Source organism: Oncorhynchus masou, chromosome 24 (genome assembly GCF_036934945.1).
Source record: "Oncorhynchus masou masou isolate Uvic2021 chromosome 24, UVic_Omas_1.1, whole genome shotgun sequence".
NCBI classification, from domain to species: Eukaryota; Metazoa; Chordata; class Actinopteri; order Salmoniformes; family Salmonidae; genus Oncorhynchus; species Oncorhynchus masou.
The window spans coordinates 98,556,392-98,579,839 of NC_088235.1; the positions used below are offsets into that span (position 1 = coordinate 98,556,392).

Consider the following 23,448-nt stretch of genomic DNA (forward strand, 5'->3'; position numbering starts at 1 on the left):
TATTACAAAACATATTGCAATGAATGCTGTAATAAATGCTATTGTAATTAATGCCGCGATGAATATCTCATAAGATATGAACTGTCACAATTGTGTGCAACATACAGCACTATTTAAAGATATTTATTAGCTTATCCAGGGGGCCTTTGCTGCTCAGACTCTTGCTGCATTCGGTCTGTCAATAGTGATCTAGGGGAAAGGAACAGTAAACATTTCAGTGTCGAGATTTCTTAAACTTGAGTGACACACTGAGACACTGAGATAATAATAATTAGGCTGGTCACTAGAAGCACAATAATGGCGTATCCTCTCACAGAGCACGCACACACACACATTCTTCCATAGTCTAGAAAGAGGAGGGGTGGGAACATGGAAAGAAAAAAGGATAACATTAAAATCGTTTGCGAGGAAAACACGTTGATGGTAGGTGTGGTCTGTCTTGTTTAAACAAAACAGATGCTCTTCCGTGTTGTAGATCCAGTCTGCGCTCCTCCGCTGAAAGGTGCGAGGGGAGAGAATTAAAGCGTCACCACCAACCGTTTCGTTCGCAGCATCTCCGCTCAAAGCTACAGCGCTGTAGCCAGGATTTTTAAGTCTTCGTCCCATAACTGTTTTTCTTCCACCAGAGTTTCATAACTTTTTGCATCTAAAGATGAGTCTACACACGTCCCAGAGAAATCGCAAATCCGGTTCTAGGCCCGACCTGAGTGGGGGAACTCAATACTATGACCGGAGTGAAGTGCACGGTGGTAATGGATACGGACAGGAGTACATGGACGGCGCAGGGTACAATACATACAGCTACTCAAAGACTTCAATGGGAGGTGGTGGAGTAGTACAGGGGTATGACGGTTTTTATTTATTCCAAAGGCCATTTATTGTGCTGTATCACACAACTGTTGCTCTCACTTGACCGAATACCTCTTTTAGTAAGCTAAATTCCTGCAGAGAGAAAATGCATTGTCCAAAGTGTTTCTATCTCCAATTGAAATCCTCAAACACATGTTTGATTTCCTTCTAGTTCATTAATAACTTGATATCAAGATAATGGAATTCTTGAGGGAAATGTATGCCGTTGTCTGCCAGTTGCATTATGCAATCCAAATAGTTTTTCCTGTGGACGCATCCACTGTCTATGATGAGAGATAGAGTTTGTATATTGTTATCTACAATGCAGTTGTCTGTCTATTCACTGGGTGGAATATTTGTATTACCACAAAGCCCAGTAATACACACAGTAATTTAGTTCTGTGTGCAGTCCCATTTCATCATTTATTACCCTGCATTGAGGTGTTTGTTTTGAAGGACAAAGCAGACTGCCTGACTGCTAAAACCATGACACTAAATGCAAATAAAACGTTTTATTGGAGCCTAGAATAGTTAACACGTCACGACATGCATATTATGAGCACTGAGAACTTATTTGCATGCATCCAAATAGACATGTGGAGTTGTTTTCATGGGAAAATTTTCACTAGAGAGATCACTACTGACTGTTGCCTGGCTACCTAAACGCCTTGCTCTGGCCAAACGCTATGCCACGCCCTCCGACGTTAGTTTATGTATGTAGTAAACATAGAACTGAAACCATCGGTCTTTGTGCCTCTGTGGACAAGCTGCTGGGAGACTTAAACTTTAATTATAACTCGCATGGAAACTGTGAGGCGTTGTTTAGACACCAGCTCTAACACACCTTTACTCCATTCCTGAGACCTATGTAGGAATCTAAAACATTCTATTGAGTCTATACTAGTATAGAGGTCATAGTTGATGATTACAGTATGAATAGCTGTAGAAAGACTATTCATATGACAACAAAGACCAACAGATCCTCTGGGAGCATTTAAAGCCACGTGAAGTTTCAGTCGCTCTTTAGCAGTTGCATTCTCTTTATATGTGAAGTTTTCACTACTCTTGAAAACCACTTCCCAGGAACAGCATGTCACTACTCTTGAAAACCACTTCCCAGGAACAGCATGTCACTACTCTTGAAAACCACTTCCCAGGAACAGCATGTCACTACTCTTGAAAACCACTTCCCAGGAACAGCATGTCACTACTCTTGAAAACCACTTCCCAGGAACAGCATGTCACTACTCTTGAAAACCACTTCCCAGGAACAGCATGTCACTACTCTTGAAAACCACTTCCCAGGAACAGCATGTCACTACTGAAAACCACTTCCCAGGAACAAAACCACTTCCCAGGAACAGCATGTCACTACTCTTGAAAACCACTTCCCAGGAACAGCATGTCACTACTCTTGAAAACCACTTCCCAGGAACAGCATGTCACTACTCTTGAAAACCACTTCAGGAACAGCAGGAAAAACCAGGAACAGCATGTCACTACTCTTGAAAACCACTTCCCAGGAACAGCATGTCACTACTCTTGAAAACCACTTCCCAGGAACAGCATGTCACTACTCTTGAAAACCACTTCCCAGGAACAGCATGTCACTACTCTTGAAAACCACTTCCCAGGAACAGCATGTCACTACTCTTGAAAACCACTTCCCAGGAACAGCATGTCACTACTCTTGAAAACCACTTCCCAGGAACAGCATGTCACTACTCTTGAAAACCACTTCCCAGGAACAGCATGTCACTACTCTTGAAAACCACTTCCCAGGAACAGCATGTCACTACTCTTGAAAACCACTTCCCAGGAACAGCATGTCACTACTCTTGAAAACCACTTCCCAGGAACAGCATGTCACTACTCTTGAAAACCACTTCCCAGGAACAGCATGTCACTACTCTTGAAAACCACTTCCCAGGAACAGCATGTCACTACTCTCTTGAAAACACTACTCTTGAAAACCACTTCCCAGGAACAGCATGTCACTACTCTTGAAAACCACTTCATGTCCAGGAACAGCATGTCACTACTCTTGAAAACCACTTCCCAGGAACAGCATGTCACTACTCTTGAAAACCACTTCCCAGGAACAGCATGCCACTACTCTTGAAAACCACTTCCCAGGAACAGCATGTCACTACTCTTGAAAACCACTTCCCAGGAACAGCATGTCACTACTCTTGAAAACCACTTCCCAGGAACAGCATGTCACTACTCTTGAAAACCACTTCCCAGGAACAGCATGTCACTACTCTTGAAAACCACTTCACAGGAACAGCAGAAAACCACTTCCCAGGAACAGCATGTCACTACTCTTGAAAACCACTTCCCAGGAACCAGGAACAGCATGTCACTACTCTTGAAAACCACTTCCCAGGAACAGCATGTCACTACTCTTGAAAACCACTTCCCAGGAACAGCATGTCACTACTCTTGAAAACCACTTCACAGGAACAGCATGTCACTACTCTTGAAAACCACTTCCCAGGAACAGCATGTCACTACTCTGAAAACCACTTCCCAGGAACAGCATGTCCACTTGAAAACCACCAGGAACAGCATGTCACTACTCTTGAAAACCACTTCCCAGGAACAGCATGTCACTACTCTTGAAAACCACTTCCCAGGAACAGCATGTCACTACTCTTGAAAACCACTTCCCAGGAACAGCATGTCACTACTCTTGAAAACCACTTGAAAACCACTTGAAAACCACCCAGGAACAGCATGTCACTACTCTTGAAAACAGCATGTCACTTCTTGAAAACCAGGAACAGCATGTCACTACTCTTGAAAACCACTTCCCAGGAACAGCATGTCACTACTCTTGAAAACCACTTCCCAGGAACAGCATGTCACTACTCTTGAAAACCACTTCCCAGGAACAGCATGTCACTACTCTTGAAAACCACTTCCCAGGAACAGCATGTCACTACTCTTGAAAACCACTTCCCAGGAACAGCATGTCACTACTCTTGAAAACCACTTCCCAGGAACAGCATGTCACTACTCTTGAAAACCACTTCCCAGGAAAACCACTTCCCAGGAACAGCATGTCACTACTCTTGAAAACCACTTCCCAGGAACAGCATGTCACTACTCTTGAAAACCACTTCCCAGGAACAGCATGTCACTACTCTTGAAAACCACTTCCCAGGAACAGCATGTCACTACTCTTGAAAACCACTTCCCAGGAACAGCATGTCACACTGAAAACCACTTCCCAGGAACAGCATTGAAAACCACTTCCCAGGAACAGCATGTCACTACTCTTGAAAACCACTTCCCAGGAACAGCATGTCACTACTCTTGAAAACCACTTCCCAGGAAAATGTCACTACTTCCCAGGAACAGCATGTCACTACTCTTGAAAACCACTTCCCAGGAACAGCATGTCACTACTCTTGAAAACCACTTCCCAGGAACAGCATGTCACTACTCTTGAAAACCACTTCCCAGGAACAGCATGTCACTACTCTTGAAAACCACTTCCCAGGAACAGCATGTCACTACTCTTGAAAACCACTTCCCAGGAACAGCATGTCACTACTCTTGAAAACCACTTCCCAGGAACAGCATGTCACTACTCTTGAAAACCACTTCCCAGGAACAGCATGTCACTACTCTTGAAAACCACTTCCCAGGAACAGCATGTCACTACTCTTGAAAACCACTTCCCAGGAACAGCATGTCACTACTCTTGAAAACCACTTCCCAGGAACAGCATGTCACTACTCTTGAAAACCACTTCCCAGGAACAGCATGTCACTACTCTTGAAAACCACTTCCCAGGAACAGCATGTCACTACTCTTGAAAACCACTTCCCAGGAACAGCATGTCACTACTCTTGAAAAACAGGCATGTCACTACTCTTGAAAACCACTTCCCAGGAACAGCATGTCACTACTCTTGAAAACCACTTCCCAGGAACAGCATGTCACTACTCTTGAAAACCACTTCCCAGGAACAGCATGTCACTACTCTTGAAAACCACTTCCCAGGAACAGCATGTCACTACTCTTGAAAACCACTTCCCAGGAACAGCATGTCACTACTCTTGAAAACCACTTCCCAGGAACAGCATGTCACTACTGAAAACCACTTCCCAGGAACAGCATGAAAACCACTTCCCAGGAACAGCATGTCACTACTCTTGAAAACCACTTCCCAGGAACAGCATGTCACTACTCTTGAAAACCATGTCACTACTCTTGAAACCACTTCCCAGGAACAGCATGTCACTACTCTTGAAAACCACTTCCCAGGAACAGCATGTCACTACTCTTGAAAACCACTTCCCAGGAACAGCATGTCACTACTCTTGAAAACCACTTCCCAGGAACAGCATGTCACTACTCTTGAAAACCACTTCCCAGGAACAGCATGTCACTACTCTTGAAAACCACTTCCCAGGAACAGCATGTCACTACTCTTGAAAACCACTTCCCAGGAACAGCATGTCACTACTCTTGAAAACCACTTCCCAGGAACAGCATGTCACTACTCTTGAAAACCACTTCCCAGGAACAGCATGTCACTACTCTTGAAAACCACTTCCCAGGAACAGCATGTCACTACTCTTGAAAACCACTTCCCAGGAACAGCATGTCACTACTCTTCACAGGAAAACCACTGAAAACCACCCAGGAACAGCATGTCACTACTCTTGAAAACCACTTCCCAGGAACAGCATGTCACTACTCTTGAAAACCACTTCCCAGGAACAGCATGTCACTACTCTTGAAAACCACTTCACAGGAACAGCATGTCACTACTCTTGAAAACCACTTCCCAGGAACAGCATGTCACTCTTGATTCATGTTTCCCCTTTGCCCATCCTTGCACATAGTCTATTCAATTATGGCACATCGGAAGCATCCTTAGAAAACTAAATACTTGCTAGTTGCTGCAATAAGACCACAATTCATAACAGGAAACCACTGGGACAATTGATGTAAATCATTGATCAATGTTAAACATTTATTTAACGAGGAAGTCACATTGAGGTCAGAAGAAGGACCAGTTTTTTTGATGAGGATGATGATTACAATGTGCTATAGTGATGTTTTATAGTAGGCTGATGATGATAATGATGTCTTCCATGTCTCCTACAGCCAATCCACCGCCAGTGCCCTCCAACAGAAGGCCTACATCCTGCAGGGCCAATGTCAGGAGTACCTGAGGAAGGCAGAACACTGCCTACAGGCTGTAAGTCACTACCTACCATAGAGATATAGAATACGTGTTCTATTCTGTGAGTCACTACCTACCATAGAGATATAGAATGCGTGGTGAGTGAGTCTCTACCTACCATAGAGATATAGAATACGTGTTCTATTCTGTGAGTCACTACCTACCATAGAGATATAGAATACGTGTTCTATTCTAGAGTGAGTCACTCACTACCTACCATAGAGAGATATAGAATACTACCATAGAGATATAGTGTTCTATTCTGTGAGTCACTACCTACCATAGAGATATAGAATACGTGTTCTATTCTGTGAGTCACTACCTACCATAGAGATATAGAATAGAGACGTGTTCTATTCTGTGAGTCACTACCTACCATAGAGATATAGAATACGTGTTCTATTCTGTGAGTCACTACCTACCATAGAGATATAGAATACGTGTTCTATTCTGTGAGTCACTACCTACCATAGAGATATAGAATACGTGTTCTATTCTGTGAGTCACTACCTACCATAGAGATAAAGAATACGTGTTCTATTCTGTGAGTCACTACCTACCATAGAGATATAGAATACGTGTTCTATTCTGTGAGTCACTACCTACCATAGAGATATAGAATACGTGTTCTATTCTGTGAGTCATTCTGTGAGTCACCTACCTACCATAGAGATATAGAATACGTGTTCTATTCTGTGAGTCACTACCTACCATAGAGATATAGAATACGTGTTCTATTCTGTGAGTCACTACCTACCATAGAGATATAGAATACGTGTTCTATTCTGTGAGTCACTACCTACCATAGAGATATAGAATACGTGTTCTATTCTGTGAGTCACTTCATGTCCTGTCTGCTTTGAGATGCCTGCTTTGGTCCTGTTTTAGTCTAAATACAGTTAGTCTGACAAGTACATGTAATCAGACAGTCTGACTAAGATATGTACCGTACCTGACTGTGAGGTATGAAAGCTGAGAGTACTGTACTAATCCTACAGCCAATCACCCTTGACTTGCTTTAGTGGATTTGTTGTGTAAGTACAAGTAGTAGGAACATGAGGTTTCTTAAAAGTCAGGTCTATTGTGAGATGATCCATAACAGGTCATTATTATCTTTGGTAGACACTCACACACGATGAATCCTCACACCTGGCATGTGAAATATGCTCTGTCGCTCTGTCAGATGCGACTCCACCCTTTCCCTTTATGTTCTCAAATCAGCTTAAAACAGCTTTAGATATTTGTCTGTCAATCCAGGTTTTATCAGGATCATATCTTTGTTTAAGTCATCATAACCAGCGAGATTCTATGTCTCATCTGTCCCTGTTATGTTTGACATGTTCATGCAGGTATGGCTGACTCAACGCGTGTGTGTGAGCACAAGCACGAGTTTTTGATTCAATCTGCTCGGAATAAGTGTTTTTGATTCAATCTGCTCGGAATAAGTGTTTTTGATTATGAATGGTATGAAAGTTGGCAGTGTCAGCTTGTGTCTGGTACAGTCTGCAGCACAGCAGCAAAGCCAGGGATTATCTTTAATCACACACCCAGGGAAAGTGCTAATTTGGCCATGACCTGTCACATTATAGTACACTACTTATAGTACACTACTACAATCTGATAGAAGTAATAGAAGCTGTCTGGACAGAAAGGAGATTTATACATTATGGTCCTGTCGTTAACTGGGTTTGAACTGGAGTCGTCACCTGACTGAACATAGTTTACCGTATTCTCCTTTGAGAAGCCTAGAACACCAAGTCAAAGTAGACTGAACATAAGGTACAAATCCATAATGTGCATCTCTTCCTGACATTTCCCTGTTGATCCTACAGGGCGGCGACTCTGGGCGCGCCACAGCCGAGGCAGAACGCTTCATGGCCATGGCCAAAGAGACCATAGAGCAGCTGAATGCGTGTGCTCGGGACCTGAGCCACATGGGCCAATCCAACGACAACGTGTTCCGAAGGTCAGTAGTCTCATGGTACCAAACCTCAAAACCATATTCTTGTTTGAAACCTAGAAAGGCTGGAGTCAAGGTTAAGAGGTAAAATATACAGAGAAATTATCACTACTACAGATTTTTATTTGTACAGGTTATTCTCATTGGGGCCGATTTAGGAAATCAATGTATTTTTGACATGTTTTGATGTAAGTACTTCTCAGTATTTGGTATTTAGACTTACCTTATCTAGGTGTGCAACGAGCTCTTTGGGAGTGGCTCCCTTATGCACACTGAATAAATGGAATTCAACCGCCAAAGTACCTCCCACTTATTGGCCAACAGAAATAGGGTTTTCAGTACATTTATCTAAAGCAATCCCTTTCAATACAGTACCTTTTTTAATTTGAATTCCCGACAGATGTTCCCCACCCTAAATAATGTTGCTCAAACAGAAGGGGGAACTAACGGAGTCACTGACCACAACCAAAATGAACCAGGTGGGGTTTTAGTAGGGGTTCTGAAAGATACTCATGGTGGTGTCCACTGAAAGTTGACCAGCAACAACAACTGGGGCCTAAAAGACACCCACCATGAACGCCCACAAAATTTGCCCAAGAACAGGCAAACTTTATTAAAACTCACATCAAAGTTAAAGACAGTAAGCAAACCAAAGAGGGGAGCAAAACAAAAACAGGGAAGATTAGATAAAGGATTGTCCTTCTAGAAATCAAATAGGGTGCTCCAACTCAAGAAAACTGGAGTATTGGGCCAGCCACTGTAATATCACCTGGGCCAGCACAGGTGAAACACCTACCCACTAACGAGATGACAAACCAGCACAGGTGTACCATATACTGACTAACAAGGTGACACCAATCGGATGCCCCACATGCTAATGTCCAACCTCGAACTATAAATGGGAATGCCAAAACCTGTAACAAGGCTCACTAGAATATATGAAGAGAATGGGTTCTGAGTATTAGGGATCAATGAAGAAAGCCATCAAAATATGCATATTCGTCTCTGTTTAGTAGATTTAAAAATACTCTGATCTTATAAATTATTAAGGGTTAGGAAAGTATGAATGAATTGACCTACTTCTTAAACAAAAACAGGTTTGGAGAGCCTTTACGCACAAGATATATTGGTGAATCCAAAATGCAGAGGTTTGATTCATCCTGAAAGCTGCCATATTCAGTTGTTCCATTCATGTGTATTGGAAGGGGAGAAAAGTCTACAAAGTTTGTTGAACAATAGTCCTATAAATCTCCCTTCATCGCTGATCATGGACCTGTGATGTCAAAGGCTCACTCGTTGCTCCGGGCTCCGGGCTCCGGGCTCCAGGCTCCAGGCTCCAGGCTCAAACTGCCACGCTTTGTCTGCGTTCCATATTGATACCAAACATTTTCACAACAGTGTTTACAGAGGAAACAAAGGTGGGCTAAATCAAACAATGTGGCCTAATGGAATGATACAGAATGTAGTGACTGAAGGGAACTAGCTGAAAGGAACTAACCCTAAATAAAGTTAAGGCCATACAATTTAAATGCTGCTTAACGGAACAGCATGTCATATTTCACTGTGGGAAAGGGGTATAAATACTTGTTATGTTGATATGCTTTTCAGTTTGCAGTCTTATGACTGATTTCACATTTGTCTCCAGAGATCATAAGATGAAATAGATCTAAAACAATAGGCATTTATATTTACAATCTCCAAATGGATGACTCCTGTACCTAGCTCTTATCAATACAGTGAGCTCCAAAAGTATTGGGACTGTTACCAATGTTTTGGTCAATGTTGTTGTAAATTGGTCAATGTTCCATTGGTCAATGTTCCAATAAAACACCAGCTCTTTTGAAATGATACAACAACTACGAGTTTAACGTGCAGAATCTCAGCTTTAATTTTAGGGTATGTTCATCCATATCGGGTGAACCATTTAGAAATTACACCACTTTTTTGTACATAGTCCCCCTGCATTTTAGGGGACCAAAAGTTTTGGGACAAATTCACTTATGTCTAAGTGAAGGTAGTAAAAAGTGTAGTATTTGGTCCCATATTCATAGCACACAATGACTACATCAAGCTTGTGACCACAAAGTATTTGGATTCATTTGCTATTTGTTTTGCTTTGTGTTTCTGATAATTTTGTGCCCAATAGAAATTCATAGTAAATAATGTATTGTGCATTTTGGAGTCACTTTCATTGTAAATAAGAATAGTATATGTTTGTAAACACTTCTACATTAATGCGAATGCTACCATTGTCAGGGATAATCCTGAATGAATCGTGAATAAGGACAAAGTTACAGACACACATATCATACCCCCAAGGCATGCTAACCTCTCACCATTACAATAACAGGGGAGGTTAGCATTTTATATCATACCCCCAAGGCATGCTAACCTCTCACCATTACAATAACAGGGGAGGTTAGCATTTTATATCATACCCCCAAGGCATGCTAACCTCTCACCATTACAATAACAGGGGACATTTGGTGGGGTATAATATTTGTGCGTCTAACTTTCGCACTCATCATTATCAGCACTCCTACTTTTAGAATCTTTGTGGATACGGGCCGAGTTCTGTGTTAATATCTTAGAAATCCCTTACCGCCTTCACTTTCGCAAACTGTTAGGGCCATGTATAGGCGTTGTTTAACTCTCTGTCTCTGTCTGTCTCTCCCCCTGCCTCCATAGTATTGATCTGTTTAGGGACCAGTTAAAGGGAGTCCACATGGCCGTATATGGGACCATGCAGAGGCGGAGCCGGGGGAGCAGGGGGAGTGGTGCATGGGAGGAAGCTGGGAGGAGCTTCAACGAGGCCATTGCCTGGATTGGACAGCAGAAGGTACAGAAAACCACACCCTACCCAGAGATACAGGACAGATGTGTAATGCTGTGTATGAAGGCCTATGCTATAGGATTGCATAATATTATTGCTGCCACCTGTACATCTTCAAAATATATAATGATAACTGCATGTAGTTGTGAGTCAAAAGGGGTGCTGACAACTTCTTGCAAAACATTCCCAGTGATATTTAGAATATTTAGGTCATCATTGTGAGACACTTGACCCTTTGACGCTTTTAGGAATTTCCCCCTCCCACACATAACGTTTTGACCCTGAAGGACTGGGGTGTGTAGGAGAGGCCAGTGTAGATAACACACTGACATTCTAATCTAGATCTGAATACACAGGAAATCCCACACCGCACTCGCACACAAATGCACGCATGCACACTAATGCACGCACACACACGCAGTAAATAAAATAACCATAGCCCTTCTCTGACAATTCCCACGAGGACCGTTATCACAACCGCCGGTGACATACGTCATCCCTGCCTGCTGAACTATTGCACACCTTCCTATGCCAGCTCCTGCAACACTCTGGAGAATGAACAGAGAGGTTAGAGCAGCTGGTGGGGAAGGTTATAATGACTGTGTAACAGTATAGCTACTGTACCTCTCCTTGCCCCTACCTGGGCTTGAAACACAACTGACACCCATGAAGCATTGTTACCCATCGCGCCACAAAAGTCAAGGCCCTTGCAGAGCAAGGGGAACAACTACTTCAAGGTCTCAGAGCGAGTGACTTCACCAATTGAAACGCTATTAGCACACACCACCGCTAACTAGCTAGCCGTTTCACATCCGTTACACTCACCCCCCTTTTGACCTCCTCCTTTTCCGCAGCAACCAGTGATCCGGGCCAACAGCATCAATGTAACAGTATAGCTTCCGTCCCTCTCCTCACCCCTACCTGGGCTCGAACCAGGGACCCTCTGCACACATCAACAACAGCCCCCCTCGAAGCGTCATTACCCATTGCGCCATTGAGCCATTTCACATCGGTTACAACTGCAGCTTTGCCACTTATGTATTAACAGAAAATATCCAGATGTCATGTTAGAGGTTACCCGTTTAGAAATATATGTCAATTATCGTGCCAAGTTGAAAGCATTCTTCTTATTTGCATATGCAGTAATTTGAGTTTTTTAAAGTTGTAAAGAATGCTTTAGAGTCCATCTGCCACTGTCAGACATAAATCTCAATTAGGAGGGGTGGAGACCAGAGACACAGAAGGACAAAAACACATTCTCACACGCCCACACTTGCATGCAACCACACTCCCCACAAACCGAGGTGAAAGTGAGACTAGTATTGTGGTCTTCAGTGGATCAAACTCCATGTCTGCTGGTGAACTCCTGACATTCCTTGGTTGTTTTTCTGTGTGTATTACAGCCTTACAGGGGTAACCATACAGAGTCATACCTCATGTTTCTCTATCACCACCGTGTGGCAATATGCAGCATTGTCTTCACAATAGTCAAATCAAATCAACGTTTGTTGGTCACTACATAGTTCAGCAGGTGTTATTGCAGTGCAACGAAATGCTTATGTTACAAATAAACATTGGGTCAAAACTGTGTTTTCATGGACAGGTTGGTTGCTGTTGTGTGTATTCAATATGTCTGGCCTCTGTGCGTTGGTTGAGATATGTTAATGTTGTGTGTGAGAAGGTGTTGTTGTGTGGTTATTACATGGTGGTGATATCTTTGTGTTCCAGCGTCTCATAGAAACCTCACCCTGGGGAGACGACTCTGCAGCCATCGAGCAGCAGCTGATCAGCCACAACAAGTTTCACAACTCCATACAGAGAAGTGCAGAGGTGGACAGAGCCAAGGATGAACTGGTGTGTAGGATGGATATATATATATATAAACAAACAAACCTACCTATCACAAACACAGTTACTTTTACACTCTCATACATTCTATTTCTGTGTGTGCGATTCTGAGTTTGTGTGATTCTAGCTCCGTGTGTGTCTTTCCCTACAGTTCAAGAAAGGAGACAAGGCCAACCAGCACGCTCTGGATCAGGACTGGGACACGCTGCAGGTGTGAGAGGGCTCTGGGGAAAACTCTCTCACACCCTGCATTACTTTATAATATGGTTGTTGTACCATATCCTATCTCTGTATGTTTGTGTTGTATTTAACATGTTGGTGTCCATCTGTCTGTCAGTTAGTCATGACACAACCAGGGGTATTGTGCTGCCAGAGCGTGGAGCAGCGGCACTCATTCACTTTTTTACATTTGAGAATGCACAGAGCTGGTAAAACTTTCGGGAAAATTTATTCAGATACATTTAAATAAATACCAATAACATTCCATGAAAAACTATAGAACTATAGGCTATGTGTTTACTGCTAAGGCCCGTCGGTGTCTTGACCACTTAGGGCAATCAGAACATGTGTCTGCCTTGATGTTCATAAACCTCGATGGAACCCCCTCGTGCGCAGTGGAACCCAGAATGATATGTGACCACTTGGTTACGGCAACACCGTTCTGCCGAGGACACCCAAACCAGAGTGGCCACCGCAAAGCCCCCAGGAATAGCAAGAATAGCACTACACCACTGGTAACAATGGATGTTTAACTTTATTGATTGTACCTAACTATAGATGTCTCACCATGTTTTGTGTGTCAGAAAATGTCTCATGGCCGTAGCAACCAGCTGAGAGAGCTGCAGCAAATCATTGAGGAGATCAGCAGAGAAATCATGTGGGTGAATGAGAGAGAGGAGGAGGAGCTGGTGTTCGACTGGGGGGAGAAAAACATTGACCTCTACATTCCCAAGAAGCAGGAGAGCTACTCGGTAAGGACTGGGTTAAAGGTCAAGGGCCAGAGGGGAAGTGTCACAGTGGGAGGGGGGAAAGGCTAGTTGATTATTGCCATAGAGGCCATACAGGATGTCTGTGTACCATATGGCACCCTATTACCTATTTAGTGCACTACTTTTCACCAGGACTCTGGTCAATGTAGGGAATAGGGTGCCATTTGGAGTGCATACTAGCTGTAATAATTCCTGATTGTTACCGATCCTTCCTGATGATTGGTAATGTTTGGTAATCTCTAGTCCCGTGACTGACACATCTAGTTTATTGTGTATCTGCATGTCATTATGTCTTGTTCATCTGTTTTGCATTCTGTTCCCTAGGGAACTATAATGCCAAACCACTGGGAGTTGTGCAATGAAACCACAGATCATTCTTCCAGTCCCAATGGATCCCCAGGTCCTAACACTGTTTCTGTCTCTCCAGTTCTGCCCTAACTGTGTTGTTCTCTGACAGAAACTGATGAGTACCCTGGAGGAGAAGGAGAAAGACTTGAATAAACTGAAGTTGAAAGTGGACAGCCTTCTGAAGAACCATCACCCTGCCTCTGACAAGATCGAGGTGAGGAGAATATCTATTTGATTATTGATTATTAGCTGTTAGTCGCAACAGCTCCTCTTCCCGTGGCCCATGATACCTAGCAATATCTACTGTAGCTATCTACACTGAACACAATTTATAAATGCAACCTAAAACCATTTTGAAGATTTTACTTAGTAACAGTTCATGGAAGGAAATCAGTCAATTGAAATACATTCATTAGGCCCTAATCTATAGATTTCACATGACTGGGAATACAGATATGCACATGTTGGTCACAGATACCTTACAAAAAAGGTAGGGTCGCGGATCAGAAAACCAGTCAGTATCTGGTGTGACCACCATTTGCCTCATGCAGTGCAACACATTGGCTTCACATATAATTGATCAGGATGTTGATTGTGGCCTGTGGAATGTTGTCCTACTCCTCTTCAATGGCTGTGTGAAGTTTCTGGATATTGGCAGGAACTGGAACACGCTGTCGTACATGTCGATCCAGAGCATCACAAACATGCTCAAAGGGTGACATGTCTGGGGAGTATGCAGGCCATGAAAGAACTGGGACATTTTCAGCTTTCAGTAATTGTGTACAGATCTTTCGACATGGGGCCGTGCATCATCATGCTGCAACATGAGGTGATGGTGGTGGATGAATGGCACGACAATGGGCCTCAGGATCTCGTCACGGTATCTCTGTGCATTCAAATTGCCATCAATAGAATGCAATTGTGTTCACTGACCATAGTTTATGCCTGCCCATACCATAACCCCACCGCCACCATGGGGCTCTCTGTTCACAACGTTGACGTCAGCCAACTGCTTGCCATCTGCCAGGATTCATCTGTGTAGAGCACACCTCCAGTGGGCATCGAAGGTGAGAATTTGCCACTGAAGTCGGTTACAACCCCGAACTACAGTCAGGTTAAGACCCTGGTGAGGACGACGGGCACACAGATGAGCTTGCCTGAGACAGTTTCTGACAGTTTGTGCAGAAATTCTTCGGTTGTGCAAACCCACAGTTTCATCAGCTGTCCGGGTGGCTGGTCTGAGATAATCCCGCAGGTGAAGAAGCCGGATGTGGAGGCCCTGGGCTGGCGTGGTTACTCGTGGTCTGTGAGGCCGGTTGGACGTACTGCCAAATTCTCTTAAATGACGTTGGAGGCTGCTTATGGCAGAGAAATTAACATTCCATTCTCTGGTAACAGCTCTGGTGGACATTCCTGCAGTCAGCATGCCAATTGCACCCTCCCACAAATCTTGAGCCATCTGTGGCATTGTGTTGTGTGACAAAACTGCACATTTTAGTGGCCTTTTATTGTCCCCAGCACAAGGTGCATCTATGTAACAATCATGCTGCTTAATCAGCTTCTTGATATGCCACACCTTTCAGGTGCATGGATTATCTCGGTGAAGGGGAGATGCTCACTAACAGGGATGTAAACACATTTCTGCACAAAATGAGAGAAATAAGCTTTTTGCGCATATGGGACATTTCTGGGATCTTTTATTTCAGCTCATGACACATTACACCAACACTTTACATGATGCAAATAGATTTTTGTTCAATGTCATTTGTTGTGATGGTTATCTTGATTCATTCATCCTTTAACCCCTCTATCCTTCTGTTTTTATTTCTTCCAGGCCTACATGGACACTCTGCAGACCCAGTGGAGCTGGCTCCTCCAGATCACCAAGTGTATTCATGTCCACCTGAAGGAGAACGCTGCATACAGCCAGTTCTTCAAGGAGGCCAATGAGACGTACAGCAAGCTGCAGAAGGAGCATGAGAACATCCGTAGGAAGTTCACCAGCGATAGGAACACACCTCTGGAAAACCTGCTGGAACTACTCAACGGCCTGGAGGTAAGACATGTATATCAGCACCACAGATGCTGTTCATCAAAGCACTAGACGAGACCCAAATGCAGATACAGGAGGCAGATGGTTGAGTCTTACAATGTTTATTCATCCAAAGCGGTAGGAGAGAGAATGGTCGTGGACAGGCAAAAGGTCAAATCCAGATCCGATTCCAGGAGGTACAGAGTGGCAGACAGGCTCGTGGTCAAGGCAGGCAGAATAGTCAGGCAGGAGGGTACAGAGTCCAGGAGCTACAGAGTGACAGACAGGCTTGTGGTCAAGGCAGGCAGAATAGTCAGGCAGGAGGGTACAGAGTCCAGGAGGTACAGAGTGGCAGACAGGCCCGTGGTCAAGGCAGGCAGAATAGTCAGGCAGGAGGGTACAGAGTCCAGGAGCTACAGAGTGGCAGACAGGCCCGTGGTCAAGGCAGGCAGAATAGTCAGGCAGGCGGGTACAAAGTCCAGAAACAGGCAAGGTTCAAAAACAGAGTGGGAGGCCCGTGGTCTAGGCAAAAAGGAGAATGCAAAACAGGCAAGGTTCAAAAACGGGAGGACTATAAAAAAGGAGAATGCAAAAAGCAGGAGAACGGGGAAACCGCTGGTTGACTTGGAAACATACAAGACAAACTGGCACAGAGAGACAGGAAACACAGGGATAAATACACCAGGGAAACTAAGCGACACCTGGAGGGGGTGGAGACAATCACAAGTGGAACAGATCAGTGCGTGACAGTTCAAGGCTAAATCTCAAACTACCAATTCCCAATATAGTGCACTATGTTTGACTGTAGTCACTCCAATAAAAATAAACTGCACTACATGGGGAATAGGCAGTAATTTGTGGAGATACAAAAGTTAAATTGCTCCCCTTGACCTCTGAAATGGATATTAACCTCTGACCCCTAACCTATGTGTCCAACAGAAGGAGAAAGAGTGGATCTTGGAGAATAAGAGGCAGGTGCAGCACCTGGTCAACATGTCCAAAAGCATTGTGAGGCTGAGACCACGTAACCCTGAGGAAGAGAAGAGCAGTAGTCCTGTTATGGTACAGGCCCTGTGTGACTTCAAACAAGACCAGGTCAGAGACATATTTATTTAACCATGGAGTCATACTGAGACCAAGGTCTTTTACAGATGAGCCCTGAATTACATCAATTCCAGAAAATACACACATCAAAATGGTCATTAAAAACAAGCACTTTCGTCAGTAATAAGGTCCTAAATCAGCCTACTGAATTGGCCCAGAGGCACCAAAACATAAAATGTAAGAACATTTTAAGATTGTTCCACAAATAAGGTTCAAGAAAGGTAAATCCGCTTTTAGTTAACTCAGTAGAGACCAACGGAATTCCCAGAGTTAACCATTCCTGAGACTGGGTGTGGTAACTTGTATGTCTAAAGTTTAGTTATGATGTTAGGTACAGTGGGACTTTTTGTAAAAGGGCTTTATAAATGAAAACATAATGTATCAACCTACAAGACATCAAAGAGGGCCAACCAACTTTCTGGTAGAGAATGCAGTGATGATTACTAAAATTGTCCCCCGTAATAAAGAGCAGTGTGCTATGATAAACTGCATCTAACGACTTTAATGAGGTGGCAGTTGTGTTCATATAGACGATGTCACCATAGTCTAGGACCGACAGAAAAGTTGACTGAATGATCTGCTTTCTACTATTTAGCGAAAGGCAGGACCTATCTCTGTAGAAGAAGCCTTTTAAAAAAAAACTAACTCATCATTATGTTTTGTAAAAGACAGCTTTTCAACTGTCAAGATGCCCAGATATTTGTAAGCAGGGACACAATCAATATGCAGGGTAGCCTAGTGGTTAGAATGTTGGACTAGTAACCAAAAGGTTGCAAGTTCGAATCCCTGAGCTGACAAGGTACAAATCTGTCGTTCTGCCCCTGATCAGGCAGTTAACCCACTGTTCCTAGGCCATCATTGAAAATAAGTTCTTAACTGACTTGCGTAGTAAAATAAAGGTAAAAAAAAAAAACGCACACCATCCAAAATACATGTTTAAATCATCAGCTCCACTTTTATGCGCGCTAGAGAACGACTTATACTTAAGTTTGACCAGCATTCAATAGTAATTTCAGGTCAATACAGTGTTTCTGTAATACAATTAATGCAGACTTTCATCAGATAGAGCCTGGTCAACTGTGGGGGCAATAGCATACACAACAGTATCATCGGCATACAAGTGCAGGTTACAATTTTTTTACAGACAAGTCGAGATTGTTAATGTAAAAAGTACAGGACCCAGAATCGACTCCTGCGGGATACCTTTCGTAATATCCAGGAAACCTGATTCAACACCATCAGTAGATAGTTTTATCTGTCAAGTCATTTTTCAACCAGTTACATGCAGCCTGGTATAGGCCAATTGATGAACGCCTCTGAATTAGAGGTGAGTGATCAACAGTATTGAAAGCCTTTGAAAGGTCAATGAAGAGGGCAGCACAATGTTGCCTTTTATCCATACAGTTAACCACAGCATTTATAACTAGGGTTGCAGCAGAGATAGTGCTATGACATGGTCTATAACCCGACAGATGTACATTTAAAATACATTTCAAATATCAGAAAGATCTTAGCTGAGAATTAATCAAGGATTATATTTTAGCTAGTCAAGAAAGTAGAAATAGGGCAATTTTAATTGTTTAAGTCACATAAGGGTCTCTTCTCTCATACACATTCTGTATTGTGCTCCACAGAAGGTGATTCTGAAGGGCAACGAGGGCATCCTAAAAGACAACTCCCAGCGTAGTAAGTGGCAGGTAACGGGACCAGGAGGACTGGACATGCTGGTGCCTTCTGTCTGTCTGCTGGTGCCACCACCCAATTCCCTGGGCATCAACCTGGCCAACAAGTAAGAACACTCACATACACACACAGTACCAGTCAAAAATTCCACAAATGTACTTAACAAGGCACACCTCTTAATTGAAATGCATTCAAATCGAAATTGTATTTGTCACATACAAGGTTAGCAGATGTTAATGCGAGTGTAGCAAAATGCTTGTACTTCTAGTTCCGACAGTGCAGTAATATGTAACAATTCCCCAATACACACATCTAAAAGGGGGAAATGAGAATATGTACTGTGGGCGGACCAGGGAGTTTGGTCAAGATGTTTACACAGATCAGACACGGACAGAGTAGGATTAGCTCTGTTTCAAGGGTGTTTATTTAAATAATAGATCAAAAGGGATAGGATAGGTCTCCCCCCTGAGACCCTCTCCGGGATACCGTCTTCTGGGTACCGGGTCTTGCTGCATCCTGTCGGGATCAAAACTGCACTCACTCCTGTTACCTCTGTAACCATCCCCAACTATATGGGAGTCCTTTCTTCCCCCCCTCTCCCTGTGTGCTGGCCTTCTGGCAGCTTTATGGGCCTTGCACAGCTGGTGAGCAATCAGCCCTTGATTACTCACCAGCTACCAATCAGCCCCAATTAGTCCTTGCCGGAGAACCTGATACGTCCAGACCTGGTACGTCCAGCAGATGGAGCCAATGCCTTGTGATGTACACACTGTCTGTCACCAGGCCTCGACGAGTCTCCCCCTGGTGGCTGACTTGCTGTACGCCACAGTACATATAAATATATGGATGAGCGATGGCCGAGCAGCATGGGCAAGTGCAATAGATGGTATAAAATACCGTGTATACATATGAGTAATGTAAGATATGTAAACATTGTTAAAGTGGCATTATTTAAAGTGGAATTTTTTAAATTGACAAGTGATCCATTTGTTAAAGTGGCCAGTGATTGGGGTCTCCATTTAGGCAGCAGCCTCTCTGAGTTAGTGATTGCTGTTTAGCAGGCTGATGGCCTTGAGATAGAAGCTGTTCTTCAGTCTCTCGGTCCCAGCTTTGATGCACCTGTACTGACCTCGCCTTCTGGATGGTAGTGGTGTGAACAGACAGTGGCGCGGGTGGTTGTTGTCTTTATCTTTTTTGCCTTCCTGTGACATCAAGTGCTGTAGGTGTCAGGTAGTTTGCCCCCGGTGATGCGTTGTGCAGATCGCACCACCCTCTGGAGAGCCTTGTGGTTGTGGGCAGAGCAGTTGCCGTACCAGGCTGTGATACAGCCCGACAGGATGCGCTCGGTTGTGGATCTGTAAAAGTTAGTCAGGGTTTTCGATGACAAGCCAAATTATGCGCTGTTGCACCTTCTTCAACACACTGTCTGTGTGGGTGGACCATTTCAGTTTGTTGTTGACGTGTACGCTGAGGAACTTAAAACTTTCCACTTTCTCCACTGCTGTCCCTTCGATGTGGATAAGGGAGTGCTCCCTCTGCTGTTTCCTAAAGTCCACGATCATCTCCTATGTTTTGCTGACATTGAGTGAGAGGTTGTTTTCCTGACACCACACTCCGAGTGCCCTCACCTCCTCCCTGTAGGCTGTCTCGTCATTGTTGGTAATCAAGCCCACTACTGTTGTGTCGTCTGCAAACTTGATGAATGAGTTTGAGGCGTGTATGGTCACAAAGTCGTGGGTGAACAGGGAGTACAGGAGGGGGCTGAGCACGCACCCTTGTGGGGGCCAAGTGTTGTGGTTCAACAAGGTGGAGATGTTGTTTCATACCTTCACCACCTGGGGCGGCCCGTCAGAAAGTCAGGGACCCAATTGCACAGGGCGGGGTTGAGGTCCACGGCCTCCAGCTTGATGATGAGCTTGGAGGGTACTGTAGTGTTGAATGCTGAGCTGTAGTTAATGAACAGCATTCTTACATACAGTGGGGCAAAAAAGTATTTAGTCAGCCACCAATTGTGCAATTTATCCCACTTAAAAAGATGAGAGGCCTGTAATTTTCATCATAGGTACACTTCAACTATGACAGACAAAATGATTTTTTTTTTTTCCAGAAAATCACATTGTAGGATTTTTAATGAATTTATTTGCAAATTATGGTGGAAAATAAGTATATGTCAATGTCGAAAATAGTAAAAATAAAGAAAAACCCTAAATGGGTGTGTCCAAGCTTTTGACTGGTACTGTGTATGTGCTATGCATGTATGCACCCACGCACGCATACACAGACTAATTCCATGTCCGTGTTGTGTGGTCCATCAGGAATGAACAGTACTACGAGGCCATCCTGTCTGTGTGGAACCAGCTCTACATCAACATCAAAAGTCTCATCTCCTGGCAGTACTGTGTCCAGGACATCACACGCATCAACTCTCTCACCATCACCATGGTAAGAACCTATCGCCATCGTAACCATATCACGTCATCACTGTTGCTACAGTTTCACGTACAAGGGCCACGACTGACTCAAATGTCAGTTTGACTTTATGGTGCAGCTGAGTCCATTATTACTAAGATTACAAATGACCTGACTACATAACTACATTCACTAAAACGAGGACACAAAAACAATGTCTGTATTTGTCTTTATGTGTGTGTCCTCTCAGCTGTCCCGTATGCGTCCTGAGGAGTACCGCAGCATCCTGAAGGGTTTGGAGACCCACTACTCAGACTTCATACACTGTTGCCATGGCTCTGAGATGTTCAAGGACGACGACAAGAGGAGCATTGAGAGCCAGTACACTGGAGCCCAGGCTCACTACGACCAACTGGTGGTCCAGCTACCTGCTTACAGTGAGTAAATATACAGTAGCGAGTCAGTACACTGGACCCCAGGCCTACTACGACCAACTGGTGGTCCGACTATCTGCTGAGTGAGTAGATAGTAGATATACAGTGTCAGGTCCATTACAGTGAATAGAGATAGTAGGTATACAGTATCAGGTCCATTACAGTGAATAGAGATACAGTAGCGAGATGATAGGTATACAGTATCAGGTCCATTACAGTGAATAGAGATAGTAGGTATACAGTATCAGGTCCATTACAGTGAATAGAGATACAGTAGCGAGATGATAGGTATACAGTATCAGGTCCATTACAGTGAATAGAGATAGTAGGTATACAGTATCAGGTCCATTACAGTGAATAGAGATAGTAGGTATACAGTATCAGGTCCATTACAGTGAATAGAGATAGTAGGTATACAGTATCAGGTCCATTACAGTGAATAGAGATACAGTAGTGAGATAGTAGATATACAGTATCAGGTCCATTACAGTGAATAGAGATAGTAGGATATCAGGTCCATTACAGTGAATAGAGATACAGTAGTGAGATAGTAGATATACAGTATCAGGTCCATTACAGTGAATAGAGATAGTAGGTATACAGTATCAGGTCCATTACAGTGAATAGAGATACAGTAGCGAGATGATAGGTATACAGTATCAGGTCCATTACAGTGAATAGAGATAGTAGGTATACAGTATCAGGTCCATTACAGTGAATAGAGATACAGTAGTGAGATAGTAGATATACAGTATCAGGTCCATTACAGTGAATAGAGATAGTAGGTATACAGTATCAGGTCCATTACAGTGAATAGAGATAGTAGGTATACAGTATCAGGTCCATTACAGTGAATAGAGATAGTAGGTATACAGTATCAGGTCCATTACAGTGAATAGAGATACAGTAGCGAGATGATAGGTATACAGTATCAGGTCCATTACAGTGAATAGAGATACAGTAGTGAGATGATAGGTATACAGTATCAGGTCCATTACAGTGAATAGAGATAGTATGTATACAGTATCAGGTCCATTACAGTGAATAGAATAGTATGTATACAGTTTCAGGTCCATTACAGTGAATAGAGATACAGTAGTGAGATGATAGGTATACAGTATCAGGTCCATTACAGTGAATAGAGATACAGTAGTGATAGGTATACAGTATCAGGTCCATTACAGTGAATAGAGATAGTAGGTATACAGTATCAGGTCCATTACAGTGAATAGAGATACAGTAGCGAGATGATAGGTATACAGTATCAGGTCCATTACAGTGAATAGAGATAGTAGGTATACAGTATCAGGTCCATTACAGTGAATAGAGATACAGTAGTGAGATGATAGGTATACAGTATCAGGTCCATTACAGTGAAGAGATACAGTAGCGAGATGATAGGTATACAGTATCAGGTCCATTACAGTGAATAGAGATACAGTAGCGAGATGATAGGTATACAGTATCAGGTCCATTACAGTGAATAGAGATACAGTAGCGAGATGATAGGTATACAGTATCAGGTCCATTACAGTGAATAGAGATAGTATGTATACAGTATCAGGTCCATTACAGTGAATAGAGATACAGTAGCGAGATGATAGGTATACAGTATCAGGTCCATTACAGTGAATAGAGATACAGTAGCGAGATGATAGGTATACAGTATCAGGTCCATTACAGTGAATAGAGATACAGTAGATATACAGTATCAGGTCCATTACAGTGAATAGAGATACAGTAGATATACAGT

At 43.3% G+C, this 23,448-nt stretch overlaps 1 protein-coding gene across 3 annotated transcripts in view; it reads left to right on the plus strand.

The window, feature by feature from the left end:
• The first annotated feature begins 463 nt into the window (after nucleotides 1–463).
• LOC135513093 (desmoplakin-B-like) overlaps nucleotides 464–23,448 on the plus strand; it is a 44,020-nt gene continuing 21,035 nt past the window's right edge. For all 3 annotated transcript variants that reach the window (XM_064935789.1, XM_064935790.1, XM_064935791.1), the window contains exons 1-13: nucleotides 464–843; nucleotides 5,977–6,070; nucleotides 7,888–8,021; nucleotides 10,704–10,854; nucleotides 12,577–12,702; nucleotides 12,848–12,907; nucleotides 13,500–13,667; nucleotides 14,143–14,247; nucleotides 15,868–16,089; nucleotides 17,005–17,160; nucleotides 18,804–18,958; nucleotides 21,168–21,294; nucleotides 21,512–21,698. In XM_064935789.1, coding sequence (XP_064791861.1) covers nucleotides 653–843; nucleotides 5,977–6,070; nucleotides 7,888–8,021; nucleotides 10,704–10,854; nucleotides 12,577–12,702; nucleotides 12,848–12,907; nucleotides 13,500–13,667; nucleotides 14,143–14,247; nucleotides 15,868–16,089; nucleotides 17,005–17,160; nucleotides 18,804–18,958; nucleotides 21,168–21,294; nucleotides 21,512–21,698 — 1,876 coding nt within the window. In that variant the 5' untranslated portion in view covers nucleotides 464–652. The remainder of the gene's footprint in view (nucleotides 844–5,976; nucleotides 6,071–7,887; nucleotides 8,022–10,703; nucleotides 10,855–12,576; nucleotides 12,703–12,847; nucleotides 12,908–13,499; nucleotides 13,668–14,142; nucleotides 14,248–15,867; nucleotides 16,090–17,004; nucleotides 17,161–18,803; nucleotides 18,959–21,167; nucleotides 21,295–21,511; nucleotides 21,699–23,448) is intronic.